This window comes from Protomyctophum bolini (genome assembly GCF_963924005.1).
Source record: "Protomyctophum bolini genome assembly, chromosome: 13".
Lineage (NCBI taxonomy): Eukaryota > Metazoa > Chordata > Actinopteri > Myctophiformes > Myctophidae > Protomyctophum > Protomyctophum bolini.
In genome coordinates, this window is record NC_137874.1 from 28,676,414 (window position 1) to 28,693,898 (window position 17,485).

The 17,485-nt window shown below is 41.8% G+C and overlaps 1 protein-coding gene across 5 annotated transcripts in view; it reads right to left on the reverse strand.

Moving 5' to 3' along the window:
* The window catches only part of kcnk4b (potassium channel, subfamily K, member 4b), a 14,662-nt gene extending 4,617 nt beyond the window's left edge, over window positions 1-10,045 (reverse strand). Inside the window, exons 1-5 of one of the 5 annotated variants that reach the window (XM_080780065.1) lie at window positions 9,777-10,045; window positions 4,344-4,464; window positions 3,475-3,649; window positions 2,860-3,145; window positions 424-538 (exon numbers count right to left, since the gene is read on the reverse strand). In XM_080780065.1, the coding sequence (XP_080636191.1) occupies window positions 424-538; window positions 2,860-3,145; window positions 3,475-3,479 (406 nt within the window). In that variant the 5' untranslated portion in view covers window positions 3,480-3,649; window positions 4,344-4,464; window positions 9,777-10,045. Of the gene's footprint in view, window positions 1-423; window positions 539-2,859; window positions 3,149-3,474; window positions 3,650-4,343; window positions 4,753-9,579; window positions 9,625-9,776 lie in introns of those variants that run through there. The other 4 variants (XM_080780063.1, XM_080780064.1, XM_080780062.1 and 1 more) reach the window with 4 other exon arrangements.
* Between the last annotated feature and the right edge of the window lie 7,440 nt (window positions 10,046-17,485).

The window sequence follows — 17,485 nt, forward strand, 5'->3', positions numbered from 1 at the left end:
GTTTAGAGACCAGGATTTTTAAATGGATATTGTTTATTATATCTATATTTTATGAGCAACTTTGATCTTGATGAAGGCTAAGTAAGTTTTAAATCTAACTTTCGGTCCGCCCCCACTGACGACCCATTTTTGTGTGTATGTGTGTGTGTGTGTGTGTGTGTGTGTGTGTGTGTGCGCAGAGTTGCATATAGGCTACTGTATGTTAAACACATGCACTTTTATTTCCAGATGTGTTTGCATTTAAGCTATTCAAGCAAAAATATCAGATCTACAAGCCCTCAAAACGTTGCCATTCCGCACCTTGTGCTGCACCCTGCTATTAATAATATAATATAATAAATAAATAATAATACACTTTCACCTATATGCCTATAGGGACACCATGTTAAAGTGATTAACAATTATAATGTATTATTTACTCACCAATGGTTGTGATGATTGTCCCTGAGAAGAAAAAGGCACTGGCCAGGTCCCACTGACTGACAAAGGTGGAGTTGCTGCTGGGGTCCACACCAGCCCCCATGGCCTCCACCACCTCCTGACATACAGGACACAACCAGAGGAATGGGTTCATTAGGATGTTCAGTTCACATGGCATAGAGGTTTTATTTCATATTTCCATCCGCTTATGGATACTTGGAATAATCGCAACATAGATATTGAGTATGTAATATCAACCTGGGAGAAGGACCTGAAAACTCACTATGAAATGGCTGACTAGAAGGCAAGCATTGTTTCCTGTAGTATTACATTTATGAATCCATACTATGTGAGGCTAATGTCTCACCTGGATGAGTCCCGGAACAGTATTAGGCCTATTGAGGAGGATACAGCCAATCCTGGGAAGAGCTGTCTCCGGGGGCACGGCGTGCACGTGCTTGCGTGCATGCATGTGTACCCGGAACAAATCTAGCAAACTGCTAGTGGCTAAGCTTCATATACACTGTCAGGAAGCCAAATAAGTACCTCCACTACTTTTTCTCATAACAGAGAATACAGTAAGAGGAGTGTGTTCTTGTATAGCAAATATTGACCGGTGACAATGAGTCAATATTAATTCAACAGTAAGCCTATTCAGTCATTTAATGGATTTATGATTCACTTACAAGGCTAAAATATGACTCATTCACTTTTAATATTGTAGATTACATTCAAAACTTATTACAGACCCCAAACACTTGCCAAAGACATGATATTTTAACCACAAATAATATAAAAGTATAACTCATGAGCTGTATTCATAGAAAGGAATATACAGTTCACTGTGTTATAATATTCAGGCACAAAAACAGTTGTCGGTAGTGTAAGTAAATCAGGAGAGAGTAGGCTAGTGTTCCAGTTACAGTTTTCCCTGCTCCACTTATTTATGTCATCACTTACAAATTCACTTGTTTATCCTGTATGAGTTCTCTCTTGATAAAAAAATTGTTATACTGTATGGCTAAAGAAATGGAAAGACAGGGAGACTGGAGTTTCTGGACACAATGAATGCAATCAGAATATAGAGCTGTTCAACACTTATTTCAAACAATACATAAAGTCAATCACTTTTAAACACACCTTTAAAATGAAATAAATAAATAATCAACCCCTCACTGGATGTATAACTCTGATCTTGTTCATAACATTTATTTTTAAAAGTATTATTATTTTACTGTTGAACTGGCTGAACCCTTAACATCCCCTTGCATCTTTAATACAGACTAAAAAAAGACCTTTGAGAAAACTTTGACACACATCTGGGAACGCAACATGGCTGCCAAACTAGCTAAAACTACTTGGCATAGCTGTCACTCCCTGTCATCACAGGCTTCCCTTTTTTCATAGCTGGTTCTATCGATGCCAGCACCTGTTATCTGGTTTTCACTCAAGCCACACTGCTCCACTGGATCATAAACAAAGTGCTTTTAGAGAGTCTGAATACTGGTTTAAGCAAACAAAAGGTTTAAGCTAACAAAATAAATTGTCATTAGGATGGCCGCAGACCCAGGGCAAATACTGTATGATGGATGATGAAATGCTCCTAGTATTAACTGTGAAATATGATAGGTCTCTGGCTGGTCAGTGTGAGTCAAAGCTTCAATACCCCAGTGAATAGGCTACAATACTGTCAAAAAGAAGCCAATGCACTTTTCAGAATGTTAAAAAGCTTCAACAAAAAGGCTTAGTTCATCAATTAACAATTTAAAAAAGATGTACTGATGAACTAAGCCACTAAGTCATTTCTACCAGTAAGTGCTACAAGTAAAAGCAAAACAATGTTTTGCATAGCACTGAACATCTGATCGCACTGTGTGTATCTATTATTAAATGCTGAAGGTTATTACAAAACATTTTCCTTAGAGCTGTGGCAGAGCAGTTGTGCACAGCTCAATTTGTAGACCATATGGCTCTAACACTCCCAAGGTTAGGGGTTTCATTCCCTGCATAGCACATTGGTGAGAGCATGCCACTAACATTGGCAAGGTAAAGGGATAGCTTAGTTCAATGGATAGCTTAGTTCAATGGGTAGACAGTGGTATTGTTAGGTGTTCAATCTGTCCATTTTAAAGAAAACAAAAGTCAAATCATGTTGGTCTCGTGATCCACATGAACATCATAGCTCCAATGTTGATCTCATAATGTGACTAGTGTGACGTATCAATGATGTATGGCTCTAACTTGGGCAAGGTTTCAGCCACCCCTTTCACTTCCATTACAAAAGTCAGTCAGACAGACAAGCAGGCAGACGCACGCACACACCCACAGACTAACCCTCTGGACTATAGAGAGCTAGCCTTTAGCAGAGCCACACCATACAAACACAAAATGTCACATGTCTCTCATCTAGCCACATGTAGGCCTATATACCTGCCATACCTCTATGAGGGCCTGTAGGTTTTCCTCGCTGATGCAGGTATAGTTTAGCAGGAAGTTGCGCTGTCTGTCCTGCAGGCGATTGTAGACCCCCTCCTCAGTGGGCAGCTCCAGGGTGCGGAACACCACTGCACCCATCACCAGATACAGCAGTACCCCCGTTAGGATGATCAGAAGGGTGGAGCAGCGCATGGCTACACGTCCAGATAGTCCCCAAAAGTCCTCCGAATCCAACACCGATTGTTGCTGCTGCCCACTTCCACTGATGGGAGAGTCAGGGAGAGACCAGCTGCTGCAACAAATACATCAGCAACGGTCAGTGACTTCATCAACCCAACAAGTCTCCACGGAACCCAATGGTCATTTGCCCAAAACAAACTAAATGAGGTTGCACCCATTGTCCGTCAGCCGACGTGACACAAAGCTGTTTAGTTTATCGTTAGCGAAAACTCTGAATCGTCATCCCCTCTCTGATGGAAGACACTGAAGATGGGACATTATACTAAGATTGTGAAATTACAACGGGTTAGGAGTGTTGGTGCACGCGCACACTTGCCCTTGCGTGTGGTGTGTGTGTTGTGTGTTTGTGTGAGCACAATGAATTGTGAGAGCACTGACCACATAGTAGCATCATCATCATAGTTCGGGATCTGTGCCACATGCAGTTTGATCTCCCCTGTCTATCCTCTGTCGCCGCGGCACTGTCTAAATAAACCATGTTCCACTGTGAGATGATGCTGCTGACATTCAGAATGACCACCCAGCGCCGGATCACTCAGGAGCAGTCCAGCTGCTGCAACAGATACATCAGCGACCACATGAAGGCTTTGAGATCCCATTGTCTGTTTCGATGCCATATATCTCTACACCCACAGCCTTCTAAGCCCTCCGTGCTACAATGCTGCCACTGCCATACAGCATAATGCAAAAATGATGTCTTAATGTCCTATGTAAATGTCACATAAAAGAAAAAAGCCCTTCTGCACTTCAAAGAAACTTTTACAGGGATCTCCTATGTGCCCGTGACAGATTTTCGATCCATTTCTTCTAAATCCTGATGTCCTCTTCTTTTGTCAAAATTAAATTTCTATTAGAGAAATGCATTTGATTATGTGAATCAACAGGCCTACATTGATAAAAGCATTATTATTATTAAATAAGTAAAATAGACTGACATGTCTAAAATGTATGTGATCATGTGATTGCATACCTTGATTACCTTTGTAAACATTTCTGTTTTAAGCTAGAGCAGGGGTGTGGTTAGTGTTCTTGTTTCATGCAGTACATTTGTCAAACCAGGAACGTTGTAATTATACGCTTGGTGGAGCTACTGGTACACCCCAAAAGCAACAGCTAAAATCCTGTTAATTTGAAAGGGTAAAAATACCCTTACAGGTCAATTTTCAAACTCTTCAGAGTCAACCCAACAGGCCAACACTCAACATTGTTTCTGTATATCAGATCCATTCATGAAGCAGCGTAGATACCTGATTCTCTCCCCTTCGTCGACAAACCTTCGTCTTTTCCAGGCCTTCTTCCTCTCACGACTGAGAATGGAATCCCTCGAGGTCAGGCTGTTGCGAAGGCCGTCGCCCTCGCACTCTGACACTAGATAGGAGCAAGAGCAACATATGACAGGACTGCAATAAACTCTATTGTCTATTTGTGTTGACATTGTTGACTCACATGTCTGGGTATTGACAAGCTCCAACTATTAAAATTTGTAATAGAGAGACAGTCACATCCATAATACATGTGTGATGGAAACGAGGACTTGGCTATGAATAGTATTTATTAATACATAATACAATGATGACATTATCTGTTATTGTCTAGTGTCTAGTGTTACAGTATATTACTACAGTGACTTGCATATTTTGAAGTAATGAGCAAATATTTCACCAAATTACCAGTCAATGAAATCACATCTTCCAGTTAATCAATGAAGTCAATAATGAATTAGCAATTAGGGATGGATGAAGGGTCCATAATGACATTAGAGCCACACTAAAAAGATACAGACACTGGCTTAAATTTCTTGGGCATTATGTCTCTGTCTCTGTGATTCCAGTGTTTAGACGGGGTGTGAATAAGGAAATGTACAGTATAAAGTTAAAGTAAGTCACTCACAATAGCATGCTTAAACACTTCAGTCATGAATGATTATTATTACTTGTTTTGTTTGTTTACATTGCCATTCGTAATCAAGAGTCATTTACCATGGTTTTATTTACCATAATCTGAATGGGTAATATTTGCACCCTTGCATGCATTCACCCTTTACAACCCCACTAACAAATTAAGGCACAATTGAATACACAACTAAAGCTAAGCCCATAAAGTAACAACAGCGCGGTCTGTTACATCATTATCGTGATTATGATTGCTGTTAGAATGTGAACACCCCTTAAAACCTTTTATCTCATCAATGAGGAATCAGACACCCCAATGAGCAAACAGATCTTGCCATTGTATAATATTACTATAATGACCAGTTACACAATACTCTCTTTTATTTACGCCAGTACACCAACCATCAAGCCAGCTGAACCCTGGATATAGCATGGACCCCATGACATCAATAAAGACACATGGACGACCCTAAGTTATGCTGGGAAGTCTCTCCCAGTAACCAGTAGCCTGGGACACTACACAGGAGGCATACTATGATCCGACGGACCATTGCTCCGAAGGAGCATTGGTCCGAGGTGCGCTGGGGGTCGGGAGAGGGTTGCGGTTAGGTTTAGGTGTGCTGCCCAGGGGGAGGTTAGGGTTAGGGTGAGGGTTTGAGGTAGGTTGTCGATCGGACCAATGCTCCGTTGGACCAAACACATGCACTCACACTACACAGCCCCCACCTGAAGCTATCTACTGTCCCCAGTAACCCACTTACCCAACACACAGGATGCTGAGGCGAACGCCTCCCTCGCTTCCCAAGGGCTCAGACTGAGAGTTGTCTGGTGTGGGTGCGTAGCATTATTCCGACATGACATCCCAATAATAATCCGACATTACTAACCCTACCTATAAAACTAACCCTAACCTCACACACGGAAGCCAGGGTGAGTCTTAACCGGCCATGTATGTCCGACTATTGGTACGTCGGACTAACGTATGGCCCCCGTCTGGTGTGGAGGGTCTCTCTGCAAAGGCCCATTACTGACACTGTTGTTGGAGGGTGAGTGTGTGTGGTGGTGGTTAGGTCCCTTCTGGGTGGTGCAGCCATGAATCTCTTTCATTTACAGTAGACTCGTGGCAGCAAGGCACTGGAAGCTATCTTACGTCCCACTTCTGGTGCTCGCAATCTACAATAGAGCAGGCAGTTGATAATAGCATGGCTGGCCCACTGAATATGCCTTACTGGACCACAATGGAAACAAGTCCCCAGGACCTTTCTGTTATCCTTTTAGCCTTAATGTCTGACTGTACCACATGTTTCTTTTTTTACATGACTCTAGACGGTTGGCTGGGCCGGTAATCGGTAAGCACATGTAGCAGAGTAGCACAGCCTGAAGCCCAAAAGCTGTGCGTAGATCACCCCTGGCCAAGGGGAGACCCGGGTTCAAATCTCAGGTGTTACGTTGGTGTCATGACTGGGATCAGGGTTCCTGTTGGGCGGGACAAAATGGGATGAAGGAAGTGAAGTAGCTCAGCCTATAGCTAATAACTCCCCTGGCCAAAGGGAGATTCGACCTTAGGCTTACATGGGAGACTCAGGTTCGATTCTTGGGTTTTACACACACTAGCTGTGCCCGATGTGGAATGCAGAGTTGTTGACACATTATTGCATCTCTTGCCCCGGAGACGCTGAAGGACTATTGTTACTATTGTCACTGTGCCCACTGGGCGGTATAGGACCCTCTGAATATCCTCATCGTTCGAGCATAGCCAATCCAATGATGCACTAATGCTGGATGACAGAACTCATCTCCTATTGGCCACCGTTACTGGGAGCAGTCCTTACATCTGCGATCACTCTCCCATTACAGTCAGAATCGACACACAGTGGAGATTGTGGCCATCAGGCAGGGTGCCTCGATGGACCAGGTAGAGGGAAGCTACCATGTTGATAAGGACCTGGCTGGCATGTCGTTCAGCTTGCAGTCCATAACAAACACAGACGCACTCCAAGGCATGTGGGGGAAGTCTCTCCCAGCCGCTAACAGCCCGAGACACTACTTTGTTGCTTCATTATATGTACTATAATTTCTTGTTCAATAATACTGTACATTTCTGAGCCAAGCAATCCATTAGGATGTTTTCACCACTTCCAAACAAATGAAATCCTCCATTGGCCTATATGTCTCTGACTGGCTGATCACAGTCTGGAACACATGTCCACTGCTCTGCAGACTGTCAGGGTACTTTACACATTGTTTGTGAGTACAGGAGACGTGTCACCAATACTGTAACACTGGCCCCAAAACTACTATCAAAATACGTACTTCGTATCAGCATTCTACACTTTCAAACACCATACTCTGCAAGTGCAAACAAACATACAGCATGACCTTGAATCCTCCACTGTAGGAGTAAACATCAAGCAAACTTTGAATACTGAATAACTTGTAGCTGAATCTTTTTCAAACTTAAAGCTGCTATAAGCAATAATGTCTACATTTTAATGACTTGGGGGGGGGGGGGGGGGGGGGTATTCAGACAGCCAGCAATGTGTAAAATGCTCCCAAAAAGAATGTAGTCTCTGTGACACATCTAGGGGCCGCAGTCTGTATTCAAAGATTTTCCTAGAAGCTTTGTCATTGGTCGATTAATTTGCCTGTCTACTTCCTGATTGGTTAGTCATTTCGACCAGGTTTATTTTTTTCAACCAATGACAAAGCTTCTAGGAACATCTTTGAATGCAAATTGTGGCCCCTAGATGGATGTGTCAGAGAGATACATTTTTTTAGGAGCGTTGTACTCATTGCTCTATCTGAATTTTAAAAATAAAAATAAAGGTCATTAAACTGACATATTATGCTTATAGCAGCTTTAAGCAAGAGTCAGATGATACTGACACCAACACTACTCCCAAAGGGTAGAACATATTTCAATGAGGAGATGCATTTCATACTTTGTCAATTACATTATTAGCTTTCTCCAAGCCAGAATGAAATCTACTTTTCTGAAGTACAACTTCTGTCCTTACAATCCCCCAGTCAGCAGTTCCATTGGCCATGGCTTAAACTCGGCCCAATAAACTGTCACACACTGACAGGAAAATATACTGTGGCCTTCTGAGCTGTTTTGAATATCTGAACTCAGACCTTCTCACTAAATTGCAGACGCTGCATGGGGTTCCCTGGGTGGCTCAGCTATAGTTAGTGCCTGCCCTGACCACATGCATGCTACTTGTGAATTGTGAGGATTAGAAAACAATTAATACAATACCAGCCACGCTAGCACGGCTGGTAAGAAATTGCAGACACCAACATGTGACATAGTGCTGTATAGAGTTAAATTCAGTTGCCATGTACACATAGTCACATACGTGTTCTAGATACTTGCCTTGTTGTTGTATAGTATAAACACAGACACAGTTGGCCTGCAGCCTATACATACATATACTACAAAGACAGTTTTTTGATAATAAATATAAACTATTCATAATGGTAAATTAAATATAGACAAACCAAACATTTCGTGGATATATTGTGTCACTTTTAATTTCATGCTACATTACATGTAGGGGAGAGCAGCTGCGCTTGGCGTAGGGACACAGTCTGGTCAGTGGCTTTTTAGGAACTTAGAAAGCAGCAATGCTGTGATCACAAATGGGGAGTGGGGGAGCTCCGCAGCTGGGGTGGGAGGAGCAGTAGGCCCACTGCAGCAAAAACTGAAAATTTCATTTAATTTTGGATTTTGATGTCCAATTTGTCCATGTGGATGTGGGTGATGTGTGTCTATAAAATATTAATTTTCAAATAAAGGATTTCCTCCGATTTAGGTGCATCTCTAATCTGTGAAGCTGGGGCAGCTAACTAATGTTATTGTTAGTACCCCTTTCACAATTAAATAGGCCTAACATTAGTCGTTTTAAGTTTTAACACTTTAAGTTTGTAATACTATGGCGTTTACTATACTATAGGTTGTAGTTTTTAATAGTGCAATTTGGTTTAGGCTACTTTATCACACAGTTTTTAGACCTTTTGTGATATACCTTTCCTGGTCATAAGTAAGTATAGCCTTGCCGAGCCATGTTGCCCATAGCACAAGAGCTTATCTCCTGTTTCTGTAGCGTGAGGCAGCTTGATGTACAAGTACAACCCTTGGACATGACTCTAGTCTAGTATGTTGCAGGGATTTACCCCAATCCAACCCTTGACGCATGAGTGCTAAGTATGCAGGGAGGAATTGGGTCCCTATGCATTGTATTTGCACATTACTTTGGCTCCACTTTTTTGTTCACAGATTTGTTAACTTATTTCTTGTTTTTTCTCCAGACATAAGCCTACAATATATAAATATGTTTCTTTCACAACTAATGTGGCAGTCCTCTACACAGTATACAATACTGCCACTATGAGAATCGTGTGAGGTAAGTTGTATTTATATATATATTCAATTTCATACAGTACAATCTACAGTTTCACTGTATATTATCGTCAAACTTGAAAGTAAGAAACCATATAGAGAGACATGCATACTAATCAAACATTATGCACACATGAAAAATGTATGCATTTGAATAAGATCAGCTAAAACACTATATCTACTACCTACCTCAAGCAGCAGCAACACAGTAAGGACTTCATGTTCACACACACACACACACACACACACTCACACACACGGCTGGCCATGCGGGAAACTGTAATACGCTTCACAGCCACTGCTGCAACCAAACTGCTCTAGACACATGTTATAGCCAAAGAGATAAGGTCTATAGTAGCAGGCAGCCCAGCCCACTGTTCACTTACCTCAAAATGAGCGATCATAAGAATCCAGCGTATCAGCTCCTTAATGCCGTTTCATAGATTCACACAGGCACAGGGGAGACTAAAAGCACAACTGTCTGTGAGTGTGGGCCGGGGCTATTGCTGAGTGGGCAAGGAGGAAGAATTACTCCATCAAACTGACTGTGTATGAAGAGGGTGAGTCAAAGAAAAAAAAAGATAGGGATAAAAGAGAGAAAGAGGGGAGGGTTGAGGGAGAGAGAAAGAGAGGGGGATAAGGGGGAGAAAACAGAGACAGAGAGAAAAAGAGAGCAAGAGAGAGAGAGAAGGGGAGAGAGTGGGAAGATAGAGGCGAGTAAGAGAGAGAGGAGTGTGAGGGAGCAAGAGAGAGAAAGAGTGACAGAAATATAGGGACATGTGAAACAGTGCAGCAATGAAAGGAGCGACCAGTCAGTTGTGCTAGAGGGAGCTAAACTGATCTGGAAACAGTCATTTTGTTTATTTTAATTATTAATCATTATTTATGGAACAACCGATGATTACATGACTGTTTTTCTTGTGTTTGGGAGGCAAAATAAATTCTGTAAATCTGTAAAACAATAGAGTACAATGCTTGCATATTAAAAATGAACTTGAATTCAGATTACATGCTAGGATCTTTATCCAAGGCTAATCTGTCTGCCTGTCCCTCATCAGAATATACACTGTGGGAATAAGCAGAATGGCTTGGCTAAATGCCACGTAATGTATAGACAAGGTGCAGCAGCACACCCTGCATTTATACTGTCTGCAATTCCAACACAGTATTCTCCCCTACTTGATACCTTTGTCTTGAGGCATACTACAGTGGCGCCTACATCTCTGTGTCCGAATGTTTGTGCAGCCATCAATCTGGAGCGTGCCAGGTTTATGGATCTATAGTTTATGTGAGGTATGCTGACTACTGAGACAGTCTGAGAGTGGCCAGCTCAGCCAGCATTCCCTCAATATCCACTTTTCCTCATCATATGGCTGCGTCTGCTTTCTTTCTTTCTCACTGCATGTCTTTGCATGTGTGCATGTGCATGTCTTTGCATGTGTGTGTCCAGAACGATTGTGTATGTCACACATGTAGGGGTGTGATTAGGTTACAAGTAATCTAATACACATAAATGTAAGTGCAGAAATTCCTTTCTCACTAGACTCACAAGCCAGTCTCTAAAGTCTTTGCTCAACTAGAGACTAGTGACAATCAAACTGGGTGGAAACAATTAAAGTTAAACCAAGAACTGCAATGTGGAACCAATCCAAAGTATTTATGGTGGTTCTTCATACAGATGTGTCCGGTTGACAGAGAACTCTGATCGTCTGGCAACGCAAGACTACTTTCTTGTACCAGCCATGTTGGGAGGGTTATCTTCCAAATGTAATAATTCTGTTAAACTTTTAAAGGCTTGTGATTGCCTTATAAAATGTAATAATCATCTTAATTAATCAGTTATGTAATTGTATTCATATTACCTTACAACATTGTTCAGCCAATATCTTTTGAATTTAACCTAACACACAACAGAGTTTGAATGGTATTATCATTGGCAATTTTTTCACAGTGTGCAAAATGTGTCCATGGCATGAACCAATGACTGTTACGGAGAATAGTTATGTGACCCGATTGGATCACTCAAGTGGAATGACTCCACGGCAGAGGGACACATTTGAGGTAAGGTTTTCTGATGAACTACTGTGTGCACCTGTGTGTGTTCCAAGGCTTGGCTGCCCCTATAAAGGGCCTTCCCACACCTGCTGTAAAATATTTTAAGGTGCTGAAAGCCCATGACAGGATTTGAATGATTGAATCGGGTCACATACTGTAACCGTGGTTATAAACTGCATGTAGCATGTCTCCTCCCATTGTATCATTCCAATGTGGGTATAGCAATAGCCGATTCACCTGGTGCTTGAAGTAGGAAGTGGAACCAGCAACATTTAAGCAACCAAGTGAAAGTTGAAAGTCTAAAACCTATCCAGTCAGCCACCTCGCCGGTAATGTAAAAAAAACTGCCCAGAACTGCAGATCTCAATCGTATCGTACTGGGTGCAGCAGCCTTAATCCACAGCGTGGTTCAAGAATTCACTGTGAAAAAGACTGCAGCCTAGGCCGAGAAAGAACAACACCAACTGGGATAATTGCTGGTGCTTGTTGGACAAAATGACACCACGTCAGGCTAGCAGGCAAAAACAAAACAAAAAAAACAGTAAGATCTAGTGAAAATTAAACAAGCAGAAATTATGTAAGCTAAATTAAGTAAATTATTACTTCACCTTAGTCCACAGACACAAGTTCAATAAATCCTGCTGGAAAAATGTTCACAGCAATTCTAAAGTGGAACTGACTGCAGGCTGCTCTTAAGTACTCACAGAGGGTGTGTCTTACTCATTCGACAATCGAGTGTGGGAGGAGAGAAAGAACAATATGTCAGAACCTTGGTTAATTGCTCTCCCTCTATCCGCATGACGCACAGGACGAAAAGACAACACTCTAACGCGAGAGCTTGGGAATTCATCAAAGCATTAAAACCAGTAAAACAGAGTAAAAGAAATCAAGCAGGCAAGAATTATCTCAGCAAAACAATGTACATTATTACTTCACCTATAAGTCATGGACAGGAGTTCAAGAATTCACTCTGCAAAAATGTTCACCCTACATTAGGTGGAAGCACGTTCACCTGATAAGGCAAAAGGGTGCCAGATGAGGCCCAACAAACACCTCACCCAGCAGAAGATACATGTGGCCATTCCAACTATGGATTACAACTCCAACTGGCTAACGCCTACCAGCCAAATATAGTAGTAGCTCTCTGCTTTGACAGAAATGACCCCAGGACCTGTTCCCCATAGCACCCCAAGAGCTGGTCACTTTTGCTTAATGACTGTGTGAATTACAAAAGCCTCCGAAGCAGTCCGAGCTGGAGAGTAAGCATAACCCTCATGCAGGACCTTTGGCAAGAAAGAAGGATCGGGTCAAAGAATACACTCACTCCTCCGGTCAGGCTCCATCTGGAAGCACTCAGGGCTGACCAAAAGTGCATGCAACTCACCAACCCTCTTGGTGCAAGTGACCACCAGTAAAGGCAACTGCATGTTCATAGGTCAAATTGAGGCTTAGTAAGAGCATACAATACAATGTCCAGGTCCCTGTGAACTGCCTTCCTGGCTCTGAATGGACTCAGATGCCTGGCACCCTTCATAAACCTAGAGACCAAGCGGTGCCTCCCCAATGGACTCTCTGGAAACTGGCCATGACCCACAGAAACAAGTGCCAGATTGACTTTCAAAGTTGAGGGGGATAATCCACCATCCAGATGAGATGCAATATGGCCTACACATTGCAGGATTCCGGTCTTCACACCAAGAAGTGAATACTCCCCCTCCTGGAGACCTAGTTCTGACCATTGGCATTACTCAGATCAAAGCGCACAGGTTGAGCCATTGTTGTTCAGGTGCTATAGAGCAGGGGTTCTCAACATTTTTGGCTGGGGACCCCCGGAAAAGGCGGAAATGCTTTGACCAGGTCAGATCTTTGCCTGCTAGGGGTGCCGGTGCAAGTACTGCCAGTCTGCCATCATGCACTTTGTGAATGTCTGTGGCATCAGTGAAGCCTGAAAGGGGAGAAGCTTTTTCAAAGATGAACTAGACTTCCAACAGCTTGGATGAATGGATGGGAAATTGGAAATATGCATCCTTTGAATCGATTTCTGTGAACCAGAGGCCTTCTGACATTGCATGAAGCTACAGGCATACTGGGTGGTGGAGGGTGGTGTCATTCCTGACCCTGTTATTATGCTGCAGAATGGTATCAACCCCTGGCCAAAAGCAAATACCTCAGGTCTGGGAAAACCTTGAAAAAGTACTCTGTTGCATTGAGGAAGGGAGCTTGGTCTGTGCCAGCCAAAGGTTGGGTCTAGCAGTCAGCACATAGGCCAAGGCTTTACCATTGGCCAGGGACATGTGCCTCTGAATTTGATAGATCAGGCTTGATTGAATACTTTATTAACAGTTATTAACAGAAAGCACTATGGCTTGTTTCCATTGGGGTGCTGACTGCTGACATCTGCAGTGAGAGGTTCTCCTCTGTTGCAACCTGGGGCAGTAACTTCTAACAGTTAGACAGGAAGGAGAATAGCTGCATTAAATACGTGACCCACTGATGTAAGGAAACCATAGACTGACTTATACTTATTAAATATTATGGGAGGACCAGACTTGAGACAGAGGTTTTTCCCTATCCTTGTCTGGCAAGACCATGTCATAGTGTCCATGGTGGGGTCAGATGAATCTGGCTCTGCCACGGCCCAAGGCACCGAATAAGGGAGCCACTGGCAGACTGCCCAAAGCCCTAACCTGCCTAATGTCCAGCATGACCGCAATCCTCTCCAATAAAAAATATTGGACATGGTCTAGCCTGCTACACTGATGTCTAGGGGCTGTGCTCATACATCACTTTCAATTAGGCTATGTGCACAATTTGGGCCGGCCATGAATGAGAAAGGCAAGCCAGTGGCAGAGGTGACCCAGTGAGTCTACATGAGTTTGCATATTTGGGGGATATAACAGAGCACTTTAATTTGCTTAAAGGTGGTGGTGTGATTTTTTTGTATTTCGCCTTAAGAATAAGTAAATAGCTCTATATTATAGTAATCATTGCTATATTGTTTGTATAGCACCGGAAATATATTGTCAGGCCGGATAGTTACCAATTTCATCACACGAGACATGGCCAAAGCATTTCCCCCAGCCATAAACGTTGAGAACCCTTGTGCTAGACTAGAGCAATGATTATGGATTATTGCGATGGGAAAGGTTACCTCCTGGCTAATAATGTTGTTGGTTGACTAATAATCTTAGATAGCCTCCGTTTACAATTTGTGGAGGCCTAACACTTCGAGAAGAGGGACACAATCATTTTATAGTTAGGTGTTATGTCATCTGTAATTGTTGTCTGTAATTTATGTTTAATAAATTAATGACCAGGGTAAGTGTTTTAGTAAGTCCATCCACCCATAACAAATGTAAATGAAACTTTAATAAAAACCTTATTTTACCATATTTGACACAGCATAATGTTCGCTGCGAAAAGGGTCCATTAAGTACCGCATGCCTCGATAGTCGATAGGCTTTTATTGCCGTTCGTGCTACCACAATATTGACATTGAGCATTGTTATATTCACTCCCATAGAATGGAAGTGAACGGGTAAAATATTAAATTTGCACACGTGACTGTACCATATTAAACTGTATCACTTTGTACATTCATTCACAATAAGCTATATGACATATCAAAGATTATGTGAAGAAAATGAAAAGCCAATGTGAATTGATTTTGTTTATTTGAATAAAGCAATTAAAAGAAAACCCAATATAAACCGAAACGTCAGAATAACAAGCAGCACACACAAAAAAAAGCTAATTCAAAAGGAGTGAGAAGAAGCATAGCTTATTGCTCCCTCCCACCCCTTTCCATCAATACTAAATATCATTCAATAATCTATTCAATACTTGTATAACTAAATCTGTGATATCTATGCATACAAATTAATATTACATACACACACACACACACACACACACACACACCACAGGTGCTACTGTGTGCCAGCATGGCTCATTAGTGTATAACCTTGTCTATACTATAGTATTACAATGTAAGCATCCTTCCACGTCCCAGTATCACTGCATGTCTACCTCATGATGACTCATGACAAAGACGGATGAAATGCGTTGAGAGCTTGTAGGTCTGCTATTTTCAGTGCACGAGGGAGCATAAATTAGGCTTTTCATTGATTTCCTGTATGTGCGTGACGTGTGTGCACACCCCTTTAGGAGATCAGAACGGTGGGGAGATGGGGGGTGTAGGGGGGCTGTGAGAGGCAACCACACCCACTTAGGCCAGTTGTGTACCATATTGTACTAGTGGCGAGGCGTGGGATTGTCCATCTTGGTATATCAAAGATTTGTTTCTGATGACTCAATGGCGAGGTTATTATTATTGAAATGTATTTAAAGGATAGGCCCTTGAGATGCATCATCTGGTTTTAGAGGCGGTCCTCGGGCACAACACAATAAATACAGTACATACACTTACAACATAATAGTTTGGAATTTTTCATTCTAGTTTAGTTTTAGTTAGTTTTGACTTTTTCCCCTAATTTAGTTAGTTTAACACTTACGTTTTAGTTTAGTTGTTTGGAAAAAGAGTTAGGTGGTTTCTACAGTACTGTAGATTCTACAGTACTACAGTGTAGAACACTGTTATGAAACGTCTGACATCAACGATCAGTGGCACTGTGGAGATCATTTTCTACTGTTAACCCATTAAGACCGGGAACGCATCGGTGTAAACACTTTAACCATTCTTTTTTCGGTCCTACTAGCAGATATATAAGCTCTTTGTGCCACACTATGTAATGAGTTTGTAGATGAAAACTCAAATCTTTGCTTCTGGGGTCCCTGGAACAACATTTTGAGATTTGGTCCGCGGCCAAATACATAACATTTTGGGCTGGGGGTCCTCAACATGAAAAGGTATGAGCATATAACAACATAAGTACTGTATAAAGATGAACATAAGCATAAATATATGCATATATGTATCGATAAGAATAAAGCAAAAAGGTTAGGTAAGCAAGGATAAAGCATAAAGTATAGGTAAGCATAAAGGTTAAGTAAGGTAAAGCATAAGTATAAAGTATATACATAAGCATAACGGTTTGAGCAGCCATATAGCAAGATAAGTTTTTCTGAAAACTGTTTTAGAAGACATTTGTAGAATCGGACTCAGGTAGCAACACTTTATACCGATAGGTGCTCACATTTGCAGACTCTTTGCAATCTGATGAGATTGTCTCTGTTCAATACCAGCCCTGTTATCTCCTGCTGTAATTATACGAAAAAGGCAGGTCGAATTCACACGTTAATTGTAATGTAGCCTCCTGAATCAGTATAATTGTTTATATCTTGCCAGTGTTTTTGTCATGGGTTTTCACTGCTTAGCTTAATTTCAGCTATGATTACTCTTTAATCATAACAAACTTGCTGTTGTGTTTCTTGTCCTTTCTTTCTCCACCTCACATCAAGAAAGGGATGAAGATTTATTTCTTTGGCATTGAAATCCTAATAAGAGCCATCCATGAAAACATGAATAAATACTTAAACTACCAATAGTACTGGGACACTTGAAATGTACTACTGTATAATATATAGGCCATAGCAGTGGGCATGGTTTTCTGGTTCCACTGAAAAATCGGCCATTCATTTTTCCCATAGAGATTTACCAAAAGAAATATCAATTATTTTAAGCCTAGAATCCAGCCATCCAGGATCCTAGTGAATCATGACCATAAAACCTTTGATTCTGGGGAAAAAGTGAAAATGAAAACCGCTACAAAACCGCTAAACAAACTGTATATAATGCGACAGTAGGTCGCATTTACTATGAAACCGTCCGTTAGTCACCCACGCCTCCATATATGGTCATGCCTCGTGACATCACGCCTCCATATATGGTCACGCCTCGTGACATCACGTGACATCATGGAGACCCTTAGATCTCCACATATGTTTCTCAGTCCATCACGCCTCGTGACACGCTCCATATGTCAATCTGACATCATCAAACCTTCTACACTATGAAGATCACGACACTGACCTCATCTAACCCTGGATAACATACATGGAGAAGACTGGATCATCACAT